Source organism: Lithobates pipiens, unplaced genomic scaffold, assembly GCF_037356315.1.
Source record: "Lithobates pipiens isolate NorthernLeopardFrog02 unplaced genomic scaffold, aLitPip1_a1.2 Scaffold_8, whole genome shotgun sequence".
NCBI lineage: Eukaryota > Metazoa > Chordata > Amphibia > Anura > Ranidae > Lithobates > Lithobates pipiens.
In genome coordinates this window covers 463,448,456-463,465,675 of record NW_027507903.1, presented here as the reverse complement: position 1 = coordinate 463,465,675, position 17,220 = coordinate 463,448,456, and the positions used below count along the sequence as shown (strand labels likewise).

At 42.2% G+C, this 17,220-nt stretch overlaps 1 protein-coding gene across 1 annotated transcript in view; it reads left to right on the top strand.

Annotated features, from left to right (window-relative positions):
- The first annotated feature begins 222 nt into the window (after window positions 1–222).
- The window catches only part of CCND2 (cyclin D2), an 81,473-nt gene continuing 64,475 nt past the window's right edge, over window positions 223–17,220 (top strand). Inside the window, exons 1-3 of the mRNA XM_077468515.1 lie at window positions 223–718; window positions 3,307–3,522; window positions 13,061–13,220. Coding sequence (XP_077324641.1) covers window positions 524–718; window positions 3,307–3,522; window positions 13,061–13,220 — 571 coding nt within the window. The 5' untranslated portion in view covers window positions 223–523. The remainder of the gene's footprint in view (window positions 719–3,306; window positions 3,523–13,060; window positions 13,221–17,220) is intronic.

The window sequence follows — 17,220 nt, the reverse complement described above, 5'->3', positions numbered from 1 at the left end:
TTTTTCTCTACCTCCCACCTAGCCTACCCCTTGCAAGGCAAAGCAACTCCCAAGTAGAGTTCTTTTCCTGCTTGCAATTGATAGCACCTACAAAGTGACTTTAATTACATTTTTTTTTTTTTTCCTGTATAAGGCAGATGGGGGCGGGGTTTAAAAGAGAGGAAAAAAAAGTGTAAGAGCTGTCATGTGTGCCCTTATACTAGGGCCTCCTGCTTGCTGAGCAGAGAGAGAGAGAGAGAGAGAGAGAGGAGGAAAAAAAAAAAAACTTAAAAAGTCTGGCCAGCTGCTGTTCTACATAATAACACCAAGTGCTTGGGCCAGCCCTAGTGCAAGCTGCGTCACTGTGCAGCCAGGGAGCAAAGTGGGGAGACTGGTGTGAGCCTGGTGTGCACTGGAAACAATAGATCTCCCCCTTACCCCCCTCAATCTTCTCTCTCGCCCCCACCTCTTGGGCTTGATCTGCACCCGTGGAAGTGGATCCAATACTGTCAGCTAGTGAGAAGCCTTGGAGGAGGCGGCCAGCATGGAGCTGCTATGCTGTGAGCTGGAGACTGTCCGCAGGGCTCAGACTGACCCCACGCTGCTCTTTGATGATCGGGTCCTGCACAACCTGCTGACCGTGGAGGAGAGGTATCTGCCCCAATGCTCCTACTTCAAGTGTGTCCAGAAGGACATCCAGCCCTTCATGCGGAGGATGGTGGCCACCTGGATGCTGGAGGTTGGTGGATTTCCTTTTTTGAGATCTCTAAAAAATAAGAATGAAAAAAAAAAAAAGTTTGCAGTTTGACAGCTTGCTGCAGATGTATGGAAGGATTGCAATGTGTATGTGGCATGCAGGATCGTCCCCAGGATCCATCCACATTGGCGATCCCTGCATACAGATCTGGGCTGTCATACACAAGGAAGGCATTCTGTGCACAAGGATAAGCAGAACCCCCCCCCCCCCCCTTCTCTGTGCCTGCCTGCTGCTGGGATCAATAGCTGTGTTGTGGGGCTTGTGATCGGGGTGCTCCTTTGTAGGGTGTCTGGGAGCCTTTATATTGTACTGGGAATCAGGAGGGTGACATGGACACGTGTTGCAGAGTTTAATGAAACTCTTTGCAGCAGCAGCAGGAAAAAAAAAAAAAAAAAGTTTTGTTGGCAGGGATCGGCTGGAGCTGATCGAACTTGTTGGGGGGTCCAAGGAAGGGACTAAGGGGTGCTGGGGAAAAGAGAGGTCCCCCTTCTACTTAGTCCACGTATGCACACACAGGCTTCCCCATGCATTGCCTTCTTTGTGACATGTTTCACCCCCCCCCCCAGCTCTAAACTGCTCCTGGGCACAACGTGGGAGATGCCTCTCTAGATGGGGGGTCACTCCTTGTCCCCCCTAAAAGGAAGGGGGGTTTGGGCACAGGTAAAGGGGGGCCGACTTAATATACTAATATGACTTTTAATCATTCCATGTGTAGGGGTGCTGAGTTTCTTAGGCTTACCTTTTGGGGGGGGGTGCAGTGTATAAGATCAGCCAGATCACCCTAAAGAGGTCACGTGCCTCTTTTAATTAAAGGGCCGCCGGGGGCCCTTTAATTAAAGAATCCATGCAGGTTGGGGGAAGGGGGAGCTGTGAGTTTGATCGGTGTAGATTGGGGTGCCTGAGATTGTGGGTGGCCCGATCCTTCAGTAGATGGCATCTGGTCTGTGAATAGCGTGCATTACTGGTGTACGGCCGCGAGTTAATGAATCCGACTGGTTTTGGGGTGATCTTGAAATGAACCCCTAAATTAAAAAAGAGGGGGGCACCGCTGATTAAGTAGCAGACCCCCATGCAGCACCCCAGCCCCATCCCAACCTCAACCCCCCCTCCTCCTCCTCCTTCCTTCCTTCCATAGCAGCCATGCTCTCCTGCAACCCTGGGACCTCCTGCCCCCCTTGCTTTCATCGAGACTTTTACCCCCCAAAACGTGGCCCCCCAGTCCCCACAATTGTCGGTAAAGATGCAGGGGGGTCTGATCTCCCCTCCCCCGCAAAAAGCGGCCGTCTAGGCATTTTTTAAGTATTTTTTAATATTTTTTGAAAAAATGACGAACTCAGAATTCGTCCCAATGGCTGGGGTGGAGTGTGACCTGAAATGTGTGTGTGTCTCTTTCGCCTTTCCTATGGAGCAAAGGGGGGCTGTGAAGGTGAACCCCAGCCTGGACACATCATAATGTAACATGTTAGAAACTTTTATATTAAAGATTTGTCTGATTTTCTGCCGTATTCAATGCATTATTTAACCATGTCCCCTCCCTTTCTCTCTCCCTCTTTCCCTTTCTTACTCTTCTTTCACCCCCCATTCCTACCACTTTCTTCTCCATATTTTGTCATTTTGACCCTTTAAAACTCATTTTCCTCCCTTATTTTGTCATGCTTCCACTGCTTTTTGTATATTTATTTTATATTCTTTTTTTACTTTCCCTGATGCCTTTTCTGTGCTTGCCACCATGTTGTCTCTTTATACTTCATGCTCCTTGTCTGTCTTTTCCAACCTATTTACATCATTTGTTTACCATTACACTTACTTTTCTGCTTTATTTTTATAAACTGTTATATGTTTGCCCTCTTCTCCCTGTACATGTTACCCTGTTGCTGTTTCACCTTTGCCCATATTAACTTTATCATTTTCCTACTCATGCTTTTGCATGTTTGCCTCCATCTTGCTTTTCTACCTGCATACTTTGCTATTTGGATACTTTGTCCTGTTTGCTTTTTTTCTTTAACCATTTACTTCTATATTATTCCTCTATTTTGCCTCTAATCTCCCCAATGTTTGCTCCATAACACATTTCCATATTTCCATATTAATTAACTTTTTTTTAACTCACATGTCTGCTCATGCTTTGCATCCTTGCCACCATGTTGTAACTTTTTTTTTTGCTTTAATATATATTTATTTTATTTATATATTATTCTGTTATTATTCTTTAACATATGGCCTTATTTGTTTATTTTCTTCAATATTTCACCTTTTCTAACCTCTATGTCTTTAAATGACATAATTATTCTTTTAACCTCTGCTTGTATGTATTTCAACACAAACTACTTTTTGATTCTTTCATACCACTTCTCCATATTGTTTTGTTATTATTATTCCATGTTTTGCTTTATCTTTCTTATTTATTTCTGCATGCTGTCTTCTGTGCAAATTGTTTTATGTTATCTTCATTTCCCCTTATATTCATGGCATGCAATTTGCCCCTTTCAATACTTTTTGCCTTTCTTGTTCCCCCCCTCCCCCCCCCCCATCTATACTGCCTGGCCCCCTTCTGTTCATTTTTTCCATAGGTCTGCGAAGAGCAGAAGTGCGAAGAAGAAGTTTTCCCCTTGGCAATGAACTATTTGGATAGATTTTTAGCTGTGATTCCCACCAGAAAGTGCCATTTGCAGCTTCTGGGGGCGGTCTGCATGTTCCTCGCCTCCAAGCTGAAAGAGACTATCCCTTTAACCGCAGAAAAACTTTGCATATATACTGACAATTCCATCAAACCCCAAGAGCTGCTGGTAAGCAGCCCCTGTTACCTAAAATAAATATGTACAGCTTTTTTTTTTTTTTTTTTGTCCTTCCATGGGAAAAGGTATTTCTGGTTTAACTCCATAGGAAACTTTCTTATCATGCTCAGGGTCAGCCCTTTAAACATTATTTTTTAAAGCCTTGCTTGCTTGGGATTATGATTTTTTTTCCCCCTAAATATTCTAGCACAAAACATATGTTCATATGTCTCTTTTTTAGGTATGTATTTATAATAGATGATGTGTTTACAGTATCTTTTTTTTATTATTCTTGGGGGGAAAAAAGAGTGAATTTTTTACATACATTATATTTTTTTTTACATGCAAACTTTTTAAGTTCTTTCTATATACCACTTTGATATATGTGTTTATATAGATAAAACTAGGAGGTGAAAGCAGTTTTATTTCATATGGCGCTGGGCTCCTATGACACTTCTGTGGTATCTTCTGCCACCTAGTGGCAGAGACTGGATGGCAGCTATCCAGAACCTAGTGGGATGTATATTAATTAATTTATGTAAGACTCCATCAAAGCATTTATTTAAAAAGAAAAGTCTTTGCTCTTTGTGACATGAACAAAAGCAACCCTGCTTCTGAGCTCTCTCTAAGCTCTCCACCTAAATAATAAGCAGCCGGAGTCAAATGGTCTCTGGTCATCAGGAGCATTGTGGTTGTTTCATGTTGTTAGGGGCTGCACAGAAACCTTTTTTATTTTATTTTTTTAAAGTAGGCAGGCACTGTCTGCAACACTTTAAATGAGATAAGTGGATCAGCAAAGCACAGTACTATGTAGCGCTGCTAAGCAGGTTTCAGTACCGGCCTATTTAATAAGCAAAACAGCTACCCCCTACACAAATACAACTTGTATGAAGAAAAAAAGGGCTTTATTAACTCACACTGATAAGAGATGAGCTGGTGTGTATCTAGTATTTACTTTTTGTGGTTCATGACTGACATAATAAGTGGCCACACATATAACCAAATATTTTTAGGTTTTCACATATGTGTGGATGTTTGAGGCATTGGGAGGTCTATATATATTGTTGGAATTATGTTTAATTTCTAATAGCAGTAGGCAGTCAGTCAGGTGCAAACTGATATTATCAGAGTTGTCCTACAACAGATACGTTTTTAAATGGCTGTTATGCGATGTACATCCATTGGCGCTACTTTGTTAAGGCTATATGTGTGTGTTTTCCATATTTCCGATACCTTGGTCTGTATATGCATTAAAGCATGCTTGTTATAGTCACTGTGGAACCTAAGGGGCTAATCCTCCTCATTGTGTACAAAGGATAAAAACCCTGGCTTCTCTGATCCTCCTCTTCTTCCACTGTCCCCTAGTAGTTTCCTGATAACAGAGAGTCTATGGAGTCAGGTTGCACATGCTCAGTTTGGTGTGTATTGCTAGAGAGGTTTTTTTTTTCTTGGGAGGATCCATGTGATCAGTACAGGGCCAGTCAGCACTGTCTAGACAGAGGGCCAGGGGTCTTGTAGTCTCACTCTTAGACAGAAAACTCCTCCTATATGCTTTAACCAGTGCTTGGCTGGATACTGATAGAAGTCACAAGACTGTTCTGACTGCTGATGAGAAAAGGTATTTAGCAGTTTATATTTACTAAAATAATTGCATTTCCATGTTCTTTGTACCGTGGGAGATCAGATATAGGTAATGCAGGGTCCTGGGTTTAGTAACACTGTAAAGTGTACTTGTCATCGGGCACGGGTACCTAACTGGCATAGCATACAAAGCCAAAGCCCATGTGTACCTCCCCACAGGTCCTCAGGGGCCCCAAAATGTCATGGAATACTATTGTGCAAAAGCCGAAAGAAGCCTCCCTAAGGTTACTACTAGTAATTAATAGGGGGGAGGTGTGAGGGGCGGGCGATCCTTCGACTCATGCTGCTGAAAAAGTTGTGATTTACATATTATTGTACCCTTGGATTTGTATAACCCATTATGCTGATGGCTCTATTCATGGATGGGATGAACATCTTTGACACGTGAGGCCAGTTACACCTGTTGTATCATATTGGCTACTTATACCTGATGACAGATGTACTTTCAAGAAGACCTCTACCTTCAACTCAAAATGGAGAAACAGGAGACGCGGCCTTTTTGGACATAGTTCTTTTAGACAGAGATTTGCACCATGGAGGCAATGGGGGGTCTGATCTGAGACAGAAATTGTGGAGCATGCAATATTCATAGTGTGGGTAGGGAGAACTTTTCTAATTATACATACACTGTATCAGAAGGATTGTTCATTAAGGCAAAGGGGAAGATTTACTAAAACTGGAGCACTCAGAATCTGTGCAGCTGTGCATGGTAGCCAATCAGCTTCTGATGTCATCTTTTTCACTTAAGCTTTAACAATAAAACCTGGAAGCTGATTGGTTTCTATGCAGCGCTGCGGCAGATTTTACACACTCTAGTTTTAGTAAACGTCTTCCAAAGAGTCATTTGTAAATAGCTTTCTTGACTTCTTAAGGCTGGGTTCACACTGCTGCGGGGGGAGATCCGGATGTGATTCGCACCGCAAATCACATCCGATCTCCGTAGCGATGCGAGTACAGCCATACAGATAGTATGGCTGAATTCGCATCGCTCCCGCAGCAAACTCGCACGGGACCCTTTTTTTGGTCCGCAACAGAATCGGATCGCATCGGGGTTCACACCATGCGATCCGATTCCTGTGCGAGTTGGCAGATCGCACTGCGATATGCGGACGGATCTGGGGGTGTCATTAACATATCATTGACACTCCCAGCCATCCGCATAGGGCAGTGTGAACTGCCGCGGGAGTAATGCGATGCGGGAAAACGCCGCGGATTCTCGGCGTTCCCGCATCGCAGCGGTGTGAACCCGGCCTAAAGAGAACTGGTCACATTTTCACTAACCTGTGAAACACACAGCACCTGGTACATCATTTACTTTGGGAAAGCTCCATGCTTGTACCCCCTTTACCTGCTTTGGGCACTGTAAAATCTTATATCCATGTCTGCAAATTCTTCTTCTCATCTTTCTCCTGGAATGCTGAGGCCATGGCCACTTTACAATTTTAAAAGGAACATAAAACCGACATGAAGTCATGCTAATTTGCAGGTCCATCATGACTATGACTAAAGCAAGTCTTGAATTCAGATTGGACTTTACTGGAGCGTTGCACACTAGGCGCTGTGTACTTAACAGGGTAGTGAGAACACAACTGATTCTCTTTAAAATGACCTGTTGACTCATAGATTGGATTGACTGGCTTTGAATTCCAGAGTCATTGTCCACACTTGCTGGGTGAGTTACTGGAATCTGCACATCATCTTTGCTCTTTGAACTGCCTTAGTAAATAACACCCAACAGAGTGATAATTTTGTGCTATCTTTTGTTGTGTGCAAGAGAGCAATTTTCTGTTTACTGTGAAGTTTATTGTATATGTAACAACAGCTACTCATATATGTATAGAGTGCATTCTGACTTGTAAAATACCCTTTTAGAGCTGTTGTTTGTTCTGGGGGACGGAGTCCCTAATGAGTACATGTACATCGGCTCATTGCAGTTTTTTTTTCTAGCAACCCCAATTGATGTTCTAGAGCAGGAGTAGGGACCTCGGCCCTCCAGCTGTGGTGAAACTACAAATCCCATCATGCCTCTGCCTTTAGGAGTCGTGCCTGTGATTGTCAGGGTCTTGCTATGTCTCATGGGACTTGTAGTTTCAAAACAGCTGGAGGGCCGAGGTTGCCTACCCCTGTTCTTGAGTGGTCTTATTTATTAATTATAGATAATGCAAATGCACATATATATACAGTATAATGTAAATGTACAAGGTGCAGCAAAGCATAGCTAGCAGTTTCAGTTCTGTGCATTCCGAATAGTGAAAGATGAATTCTGATTGGTTGATGTGTACTTGCCATGAGCTACTATTTCTCTTACCTTAAGGCCTACTATCTCTGGTCTATTACTTGTCTTCATCTATTGTTGCACTACAAGTCACATGGCAGGCTGTGATTCTAATTTTCACTATGTAGTAAAAGTTGGTCGGGAAGACCTACTGTTTGGGAACAAGTGTGCAACCAGTGAAGTGTTAAAACTTATGTCTGGTATGCTTGTTCCAGGTCTATGAGTCACTAATAAAAGCAGGATCAGTTTGATAGATCTGGAGCCTTCTTTTAAGCTGAGTGCACATGGTTGCTGTGCCTTAACACACAGGTGTTAACGTCCATTGTATTAAGATTAATTTTAATGGGCTGCCCTAGCACTCCAAAAAAATGCATGCATTTTTTGTAATGCACTGCACCTCAATGCACAGTAATGTGCTGTGGTGCGCTGCAATGCACATCCACTGGCATAGTGCATTGGGGTACCAATAAGAATAAATGGCACTGCAGCAAAACAACAAACATAATGCAGTATGCTTTAATGCACCGTAGTGCGTTACTGTGCATTATGGTGCTGTGCCAGCATGTACATGTACACGGGACGTTTTTACAACCCCTCCTGAACGATTTAACTTGACAGTAACCCACTTTTAAAATGTCAATTTTGCCATGTTTAGATGCCGTGTTTGTGTTTAAAATTGCTTTTTTTTTCCAAAACAGACAAAAATTATAAACGCCTGCAAACGAAGCGTGGCTAAACACGAGTTACCGCATTTAGCAGCGTTTAGAATCGTTTGGCGCTTGAAATGCCCCTGAAGTCAGCATCTGAGCCCATTTTTTTGCGTTCCAAAAAAATCCTCTAAACTCAACTGCCTTGAAACGACGGTAAACGGCCCTGTGTACATGTACTGATAAGATAACAGAGAAGAGTTTAGGAGCAGTTGAAAAAAATGCAACATCCGTTTAGCAGCAGCAGTGTACATGAGGCCTACTTACCGCACTGCAGCGGTGTAAACCCAGTTTTAAACATTCAGGGTTCAAACACACTTCTGCAATTTCCATGAGCCACTGAAATGCATGATAACGCATGTTAATTGCAATGTATTACAACACACTGTAGTGCATTATCATACATTGTGGTACGTGGTGTCATAAAATGCTGCATGTCTGTTTCTTGGTTCATTGCTGTGCGCTAAAGCAGCCAATATCAAACATGCAACACATGTTTGCATGTGCCACAACACACATTAACACACATACATTAGTAAAATGCAGAAGTGCGAATCCAGCCTCAAGTTTCAGAGGAAAAGTGTGGCTGTTGCCCATAGTAAACAATCAGCTGTTTGCTTTCATTTTCACACCTGCGCAAAGAAGATTGCAATGCAGATAGTAATGAGGATGTGAAAAGTGCAGTAACCTATGGCGACTCAGCTCCATCTACTGCTGCCATATCAGCTGGAAGCTGATTGGACCTTGTTTTTCAGAGTTTGTTAAAAAAAAAGTCTGTTTCCTATAGCAACATATAAGAGTCCTCATTTTTAGTTTCCCAAGCTGCAATGGGAGAAGAAATTCATATTGGGTTATTACAGACATTCCTTGATCTCTTGTCTACAGGGGCAAATTTTATATTTTTTCATTCATTTTTGTTAGAATCAGCATTTTTTTCTAGACATTATTGTAAACACCCCAAAAAGTATATATATTTTGTAAAGGAAGAAACCCTGGAGAATAAAATGGTAGTTGTAGCAATTTTTTATGTTGCATAAACTTTGCGCAGTTATATATAAAACACATATTTTCAGTGAATTAATGAATTAATGAATTTCAGTGCAAGCAAACACAATATTATATCTAATGTTGGTAAAATATAAGAGGTGGGGTTGCGATGAGTAAATAGATATACCAAACAGGTCAAGTCTTAAAATTGTGCATACAAGTGGAATCCCAAAAAATGATGGTACCCAAAATTAGGCCACTTTAAAAGCTTTTAGGGTCCATTTACACCAGTGGGACTGCGTTGGGTGGCTATTCCAGCACAGTCCCACAGCACCACCAGTGGAAAAACAAGGTAAAATGCCTTTGCTCCAGTGTGGCTGGTTCTCACTACTGCGTAGCGATTGTGAGGAAGGTGTGCCCAGTGCAGTCAGTTAAACTCTGAAATGTCACCGTGTGACATTTCAATGAAGTTAATTTAAACAAAACAAAAAAAGAGTGAACAGGATGGTTCTGCACACTAGCCATTGCATTTCAGTGCAGCGGCTGGTGTGAATGGACCCTTACAGGTCTTCAGTTTAGAGTTAACCGTGAATTATGACCCTAGAATTATTGCTCTCACTCCGTTTGCAACAATACCTCACATGTGATGCAATTAATGTTACATACATGTGCTCCCCTTGTGGTGACCTTTTTATATGGGGTGGGTGTGGGGATGACAGGGGTGTTTTAATAATTCTCTTTTTCTTTCTTTTTTTTTTACTTTATTGCTATCACAAAGGAGCTAACAAGCATAGGCATGATAGCATGGGCAGGTGACAAGTCTGTTAGACCCCAATGTTTCCCCTGTTGACATTATTCTAGTACAGATCATGCTGTAATAGCTGCATTCTTGGCTCCACTAGCTGGAAAATGACAGCTGTAACCCCAGAAGTGACATAATACACGTTGCTTCCATGGTCATTAGTTGCTCATTAGTTGCAGGAGGAATCGAGGTTCCTCCTGCTTTAACCAGGGAAGCTGTTTCCTGTATCCTGGGCTCTCCAGTAGAATGGGAGAGTCCATGAACCACGGCGATTGGGGGGGTGGGTTGTGCATCTCTTTGGGAGTCCTGTAAAAGTTATCCATCTAGAGCTAATCACTTTTACCTCTTAAAACCAGGATTAAGCTCACAACTGCAGTAGCAGCAGTTATCTTGATATAATCACTTACACAGAAAACACCCTTGCAGTGCCCCCCGCACTGCAAGGGTTGGCACTGTGGGGAGGGGGGGTGAGGGCACTGCAAGGGTTAAGTGCTTAGGTCTAGGTGAAGAGGAATAAGCTGTAATACTTACCTAATTCATTGCTTCAACGTGCTCCCTCCATGCTGTGTGACGGCCCCCCTAAAGCCACTTCTCTTCAGCACTTTGGCCTGTAGTCGTAAGCTGATATCACATAATGCGGGATTAATAACCCTGCATTGTATGTGAGGCAGTGCGGGACCAACTACAGCTTGGAGTGGCACAGAGAGGAGGTGAGGTGAAGCCTGCTGGAGTGTGAAAGACTAAATCTTATACTTAGCAAACAAGATATTTTCTTAAAATTACAGTTGCCTGCATATGTCAGTTTATTGGTTGTGTTGATGTGGACATTCATAATCAGGTTGAAGTGTTTAGATTTTGGAACAGCTTCTCTAAAAACATATATAAAGCCATTTTTTTTTTCAATTAAGCAAAGAGGTGTTAGAACCCCTTTTTATTGCTTTTTGTGCCCCTGCCAGGGAGAATTACCCTCTCTTTTTGTCACGGGGACCATTGTCATTGGTACAGATGTGGTGTGATGGAAAATCCAACATGTAAGGCCGCGTACACACGGGCGGACTGTCCGCCCAACTAGGTTCGTCAAACAGTTTGACAAACAGTCCGTTCAAAATTAGCATGAACGGACTTGACCACACACGATGAACGAACAGTCCGCTGAAAACTTGCGCGATGACGTGAACGGCACGTACGACGGGACGAGAGATTCGAAGTCCTATACACTGCAATGCAACCTTCGGCGTGTAAATCCTTTCTGAGCATGCGCGGAACTTAGTTTGACGAACAAGCCTACACATGAGCGGACTGTCCGCTCAAACCAAGTTTCAGCGGACAGTCTTACGGAAATTCCGAAAAACTTTGTTCGTCAGACTGTCCGCTGAAACTGTCCGCTGAAGCCCACACACGAGCGGACTGTCCGCTGAAACACTGTTCAGCGGACAAAGTTGGACGAACAGTCCGCCCGTGTGTACGCGGCCTTAGAGTTGTTACAAGAACAAGGTGGTGAGGGGTAAACTTACAAGGGTCCTAGCCACCCCCTACTCTATCCAAGACGTATAAAAAATTAGGTTTGGTGAAACAGCCGCAGTCTACATATTAAGTACCATTGCCAATGCAGCCCGGTGAGACTCCCTGAAAGACATAGACAGTGCAAATTGTATCTATACCCAAAACATTTGTCGTTTTGGATGGATGGGGGTACGATTAGTCAGGTTTTATTGCCAATGGAGGCTCTGTTGGAGAGATTCCTTCCCCTCTTGTCTTATAAAAAAAGATTGTCCCCAGAAAAGGAATGAGGGTAAATCTTAAGTAGGGGAGTGCTAGCTTTTAATTGCCATTGTTTTGCCATTGTTTTCCCTGTTGCAGATTTTCCATAGCTTCCTGTCTGGTTAAAGATTGTACTTAGAATAGAAAGTGAGGGGGAAACGCTTTAACTGAGCCCCTGAAAGCAGTAAAACCTGACGAGTTTTGTGAACATGAGCTTTCCTTTGTTTATCCAAATCTAAAGGAAAAAGTTTTTGGTATGGAAACACTTTGGGGGAGATTTACTAAAACTGGAGTGTGCAAAATCTGGTGCATCTGAACATAGAAACTAATCAGCTTCCAGATTTTAATATCAGAGCTTAACTGAAACATCTTAACTTAGAAGCTGATTGGCTACCATGCTCAACTGCACCAGATTTTTCACGCTCCAGTTTTAGTAAATCACCCCCATTATCTACCCTGAAAGAAAGAGAGTCATGGAAGAGTTTCTGACAGACATGCGTTCTAATCTCAATGTTGGTTTTTGCTGGTGAAGGGGCCACAACTTGTAAGTAATCACTCTGAAGGCCAGTACAGCAATGGTGGACGTCTTTAAAGACATGGATTTTAATCCCATTGTTGACTCTCACTGGTGAATGGGGTTACTACTTTCAGATTAGGGACTCTGAAAGCTAGTATAGTCTGGGTAGACTTCCTGAAAGGCATTGGTTCTATGTTGATTTTCATGGATGAAGGGGCTGCAACCTGCAGATGAAGGACACTATAGCCATGGGAAGCCTCCTCAAAGATATGGGTTATAATACCCATGTTGACTCTCACTGGTGAAGGGTTAAAACTCTCAGGTTAAGGACTTTGAGGGCCTGTATAGCCTGGGATACTTCCTGAAAGACTTTTGTTCAAATCCCAATATCATCTCTTGCTGGTGAGGGAGCTGCAACCTGCAGGTTAAGTACTTTGAAGGACAGTAAAGCCATGGGAGGCTTCCATAAAAATGCTAGATGTTATCCTAGCATCGACTCAAGTTTTGGCTTTACATAAAACAAATGTATTAGTCACAAAAAAATTTGAAAATCTAGCATATGTTGTCTATCATCAGATGAATTAACTTAAGCTGGCCATACACCATGCAATCTTCTTATTCAATTTTATTTAGATTTACCTTCAATTATTTAGTGCAAGGGCCTACCTGATTGCATACAAATTGAAAGAATTTTGGTTTGCCCTACTATTATATGGTTTTGGTAAATCTAAAGGAAAGCTGTACAAGAAAATTGTATAGTGTATGGCCAGCCTTAGTACTAATACTCAATAATGACTATTGATTTGCATGTAAGTTATGATTGAATAAAAGACTCAGCTTTGTGTTGGCTTTTATTCTAGGAATGGGAACTGGTGGTCTTAGGAAAATTGAAGTGGAACCTTGCTGCTGTGACACCACATGACTTTCTTGAACACATATTACGGAAGCTGCCTTTACCTAAAGAAAAGTTGCTTATGGTGCGAAAGCATGCACAGACCTTTATTGCACTCTGTGCCACAGGTGGGTCCCATCCCTTTATATATGGCATTGGTCTATTCTGATTTCTTTTGCTACAGCATGATGTATTTTCTATACATATTATTCTACTTTTTCTTTTTTTCTTTTGGTCATTGTCCCTTTCAAACCCAAATGTTACTGCTGGGCATGCACAATTATTAAAAAGAATAACTGAGTGTAATTTTATATGCAATTCGCATAAGTATCTGAATGTGATTTTTTTATTGGCCTCCTGCATTCCCCCTGCACATGAGGACTAAAAATGACAGGACATCACGAGCATTTCGGTCATTGCTGCATTGCAGATGTGTTATAAGCAGGACAGAGAGCGCCGCTCCTCCATCATTGGCAAATCAGGCTGAGGCCTTATTGGCTGAGGCTTTATTCCTAAACAAGCTGAGCTTCTGCTGCAGTGGAAATCCAGGGCCTGGTTATGTTCTGGATATGTCTGCATAGCACTGCTTGTGAAAATATCATCTTTAAAGTATATCTAAAGCAATCTGTGTGTCATTGGTGAGATTTCCCTTTACTTCCTGTCCTGTATACTCAACAGGAAGTGAGAGGATATCTTTCCACGGTGAGGGAATTCCCCTTTTAGACCACTGTCATGGGAACAAGTGACACCACTGGATGGTTTCCCCTCTATTCCTGTTCTGATGGCAACGCAAAATTTAAGGATTGCTCTTCATTTCCAGTGACACTGGTGATAAGGACAATTAGGGTGAATCTCCCTAACAAGGACAAAGACAGCAATAAAAAAAAAATCCAAAGGAAAATAAAAAACTATTTTGCCTTAAATTATACTTTAACCACTTCCTGACCAGAGCGTTTTTTGCGATTCGGCACTGCGTCGCTTTAACTGACAATTGCGTGGTCGTGCGACGTGGGTCCCAAACAAAATTGATGTCCTTTTTTTTCCCACAAATAGAGCTTTCTTTTGGTGGTATTTGATCACTTCTGCGGTTTTTATTTTATGTGCTATAAACAAAAAAAGATCGACAATTTTGAAAAAAACACATTATTTTTTAATTTTTGCTATAATAAATATCCCCCAAAAATATATAAAAAAAACAATTTTCCCTCAGTTTAGGCCGATATGTATTCTTCTACATATTTTTGGTAAAAAAAAAATCGCAATAAGCGTTTATTGATTGGTTTGCGCAAAAGTTATAGCGTCTACAAAATAGGGGATAGTTTTATGGCATTTTTATTAATAATTTTTTTTTTACTAGTAATGGCGATCAGCGACTGCGACATTTTGGTGGACACATCGGGCAGATTTGACACATTTTTGGGACCATTGCCATTAATACAGCGATCAAAGCAATAAAATTGCATTGATTACTGTCACTGGCAGTGAATGGGGTTAACGACTAGGTAGCGGGGCGGGGTGGAGTGTGTCCTAGGGGAGTGTTTCTAACTGTCTGGGGGCGGGGCTGTGTGTGACACCACACTGATCGCTGCTCCCGATGACAGTGTGCTGTCACTAGGCAGAATGGGGAGATGCTGATTACATCAGCATCTCCCCGTTCTTGAGCTCCGTGACACGATCGTGGGTATCCCCACGGCGATCAAGTCCGCGGGACCCGTGACCACGGTCACAGAGCTCTCGACAGGCGCGCGCAGCCGGAAATTCAAAGTAACGTACTGGTACGTTACTTTGCCCAGCCGCGCCATTCTGCCGACATATTTATACAGGAGCCGGTCAGGAACCGGTTAAATGGAATCTTTGACGCTAAACGCCAAACGTTATACAATTACAATTTCGTTTTTTTTTATTTCCTTTAGATTTATCTTTAACTATGTATGAATGCTTAAAAGGGAGAGTTTTTAGGTTTGACCATCTTTAGGTAAATCTATAGGACAATTGTACGATAGGATTGTATAATGTATGACCAGACTCATGTATTTCTAATACGCATCTTGAGTTCTTGTAGTAATGTCACTTGGGAGTCATTTTTCTATGTTCACTGCTGGGTAGTTCATGACTGTATTTCATTTACAAACTTGCAGATTATATCTCTATTGGCTATCTGTATAATATGGAATGTGGTCAGCATTCCTGCTAAAAGACTTGACAAGATAAGATCAATTAGACCTATGTCTGTAGTTTCTTTACCAGACTGACCCTACCCAAATTGCATTTATACTGACAATTAGAACAAAGTATGGGTATGGTGTCATATTATAGTTGTTGAGTCATACGATTCATCAGAAAGCAGAACCTGCATATTTAGAAAATAAGTCTGACTACATATGTGACTATAATTACAATTCAGGAATGAGAGCAAGGTTTTTTTAAAAGACACATTAGTGAGATTATATGCAAAAAGCTTATCCCTGCAACATGAATGTTTATAACATTGTTGCATAGCCAGAATGAAGCACATGAACACTGTGGCCGACAAATGTCTGCTTTAATCTGTGATCCCGCTGGCTGCATGGTTACATAGCAATATAATTAAGCTGTTTATGTAAACCCTAACATTGATATTCCCCTTTTTGCTTCTTTCTGGTTTGTTAAATGTACCACTGAAAGTGTTATATCTGTTTGATGAGGGCATCAATACCCGTTCATCCCGCTAGAAATCAAGTGAGCTTGCAAGTTTCTGTGCACTCTGCTGGTGCATAACAGAAATCCCAAGCAATGTTGTTCACACTTCACCTCTGTGAACTACAGAACATTTCCCTCTACAGTATGGTGATGGAGAGAGGGGGAGTTGTTCAGGAAATCAGGAGCACACAGCCTAGGATAGCATTCCTCTATAGATACAGTCAGTGCTTTTTTTTCCTCAGGGAATAGGTACAGGAACTCCACCCTTCTGAGTTACCCTTCATCTCCACCCCCTACGCGTCTCTGAGCACCATCCCTTGGCTCCACCACCTACCCACCTCCCAGTACAGCACCTTTCAGAGACTACAGAACCAAGTATTTTGTGCTTCTCAGTAATTTCTATGAAATGTATTAATGAAAACAAGAAAAATAGTAAAACAGATCCCTTGCAATGAGCAACAATAGACTTCACCCCAGCAACAACAGATTCCCCACACAATAAATGACTTCCCCCCAGCAACAATGGACCCCCCCCACCACAAAATACCACCCCAGAAACAATATAGACCCTCCAGCAGCCAGCAACAATAGACCTTTCCATCAACAGTAGGTGCAACCCAGCAACAATTGACCCCCCAGCAAGATAAGACCCCCCCCCCACCAGCAACAGTAGACTTACCCAGCAACAATAGACCCACCACACAAAAACAGATCCCCACCAGGGACAATAGATACCCCAGTAGCCAGCAATAGTAGACCTTCCAGCACCCCTTGCCAGTACATACATTCAATGCTGGAGGTGCCGGAACTGCGTCCCCCTGCGTTCCCGCTGAAAAAAGCCCTGGATACAGTACAGTGAGTGAGCATCGTTGGCTTATGACAGATATTGTGTTGTTGGCAGGATCACTGGGTAAAATAAAGGAAAAAAAGCAGGAATAAAAGGAAACCAATGTACCCACCACATCCAAAAAATGTCAAGTTGCAATCTATTACATTTTTGTTTCTTAGGTATATATATATACACTTTAAGAACATGCATGTGTGCTCAGATCAACTTACAATAGCACCTTGGTCAGTTCACAATCTGGTCATATGGGGATCCTGTTTAGGGCGATGAAGTGAGTGATGGGGGGCTGTACTTGTACACTTGGTGATGGGGAACACAATAGTGACCTGATAGATCTTCAAACATGCCCTATGATTTTGTTAACCAAGAGTGCTGCTTTATTGACATTGGAACTGTGCTTAAAGTGGAAGTAAACTCCCCTATCGTTTTCAGCCAAGGAAGCTGCCATTTTTACCCCTGTTTAATCATCAACTGCTATGGTGCTGCACATGTGATTCGTTATGACACCAACCATTGGATGGTTTGATAGTTTGGCTCAGAGCACAGCCAATGTGCAGTTAGCATTCCCGGCATGCCTTTTTTTTTTAACTGTTTAAATCAAT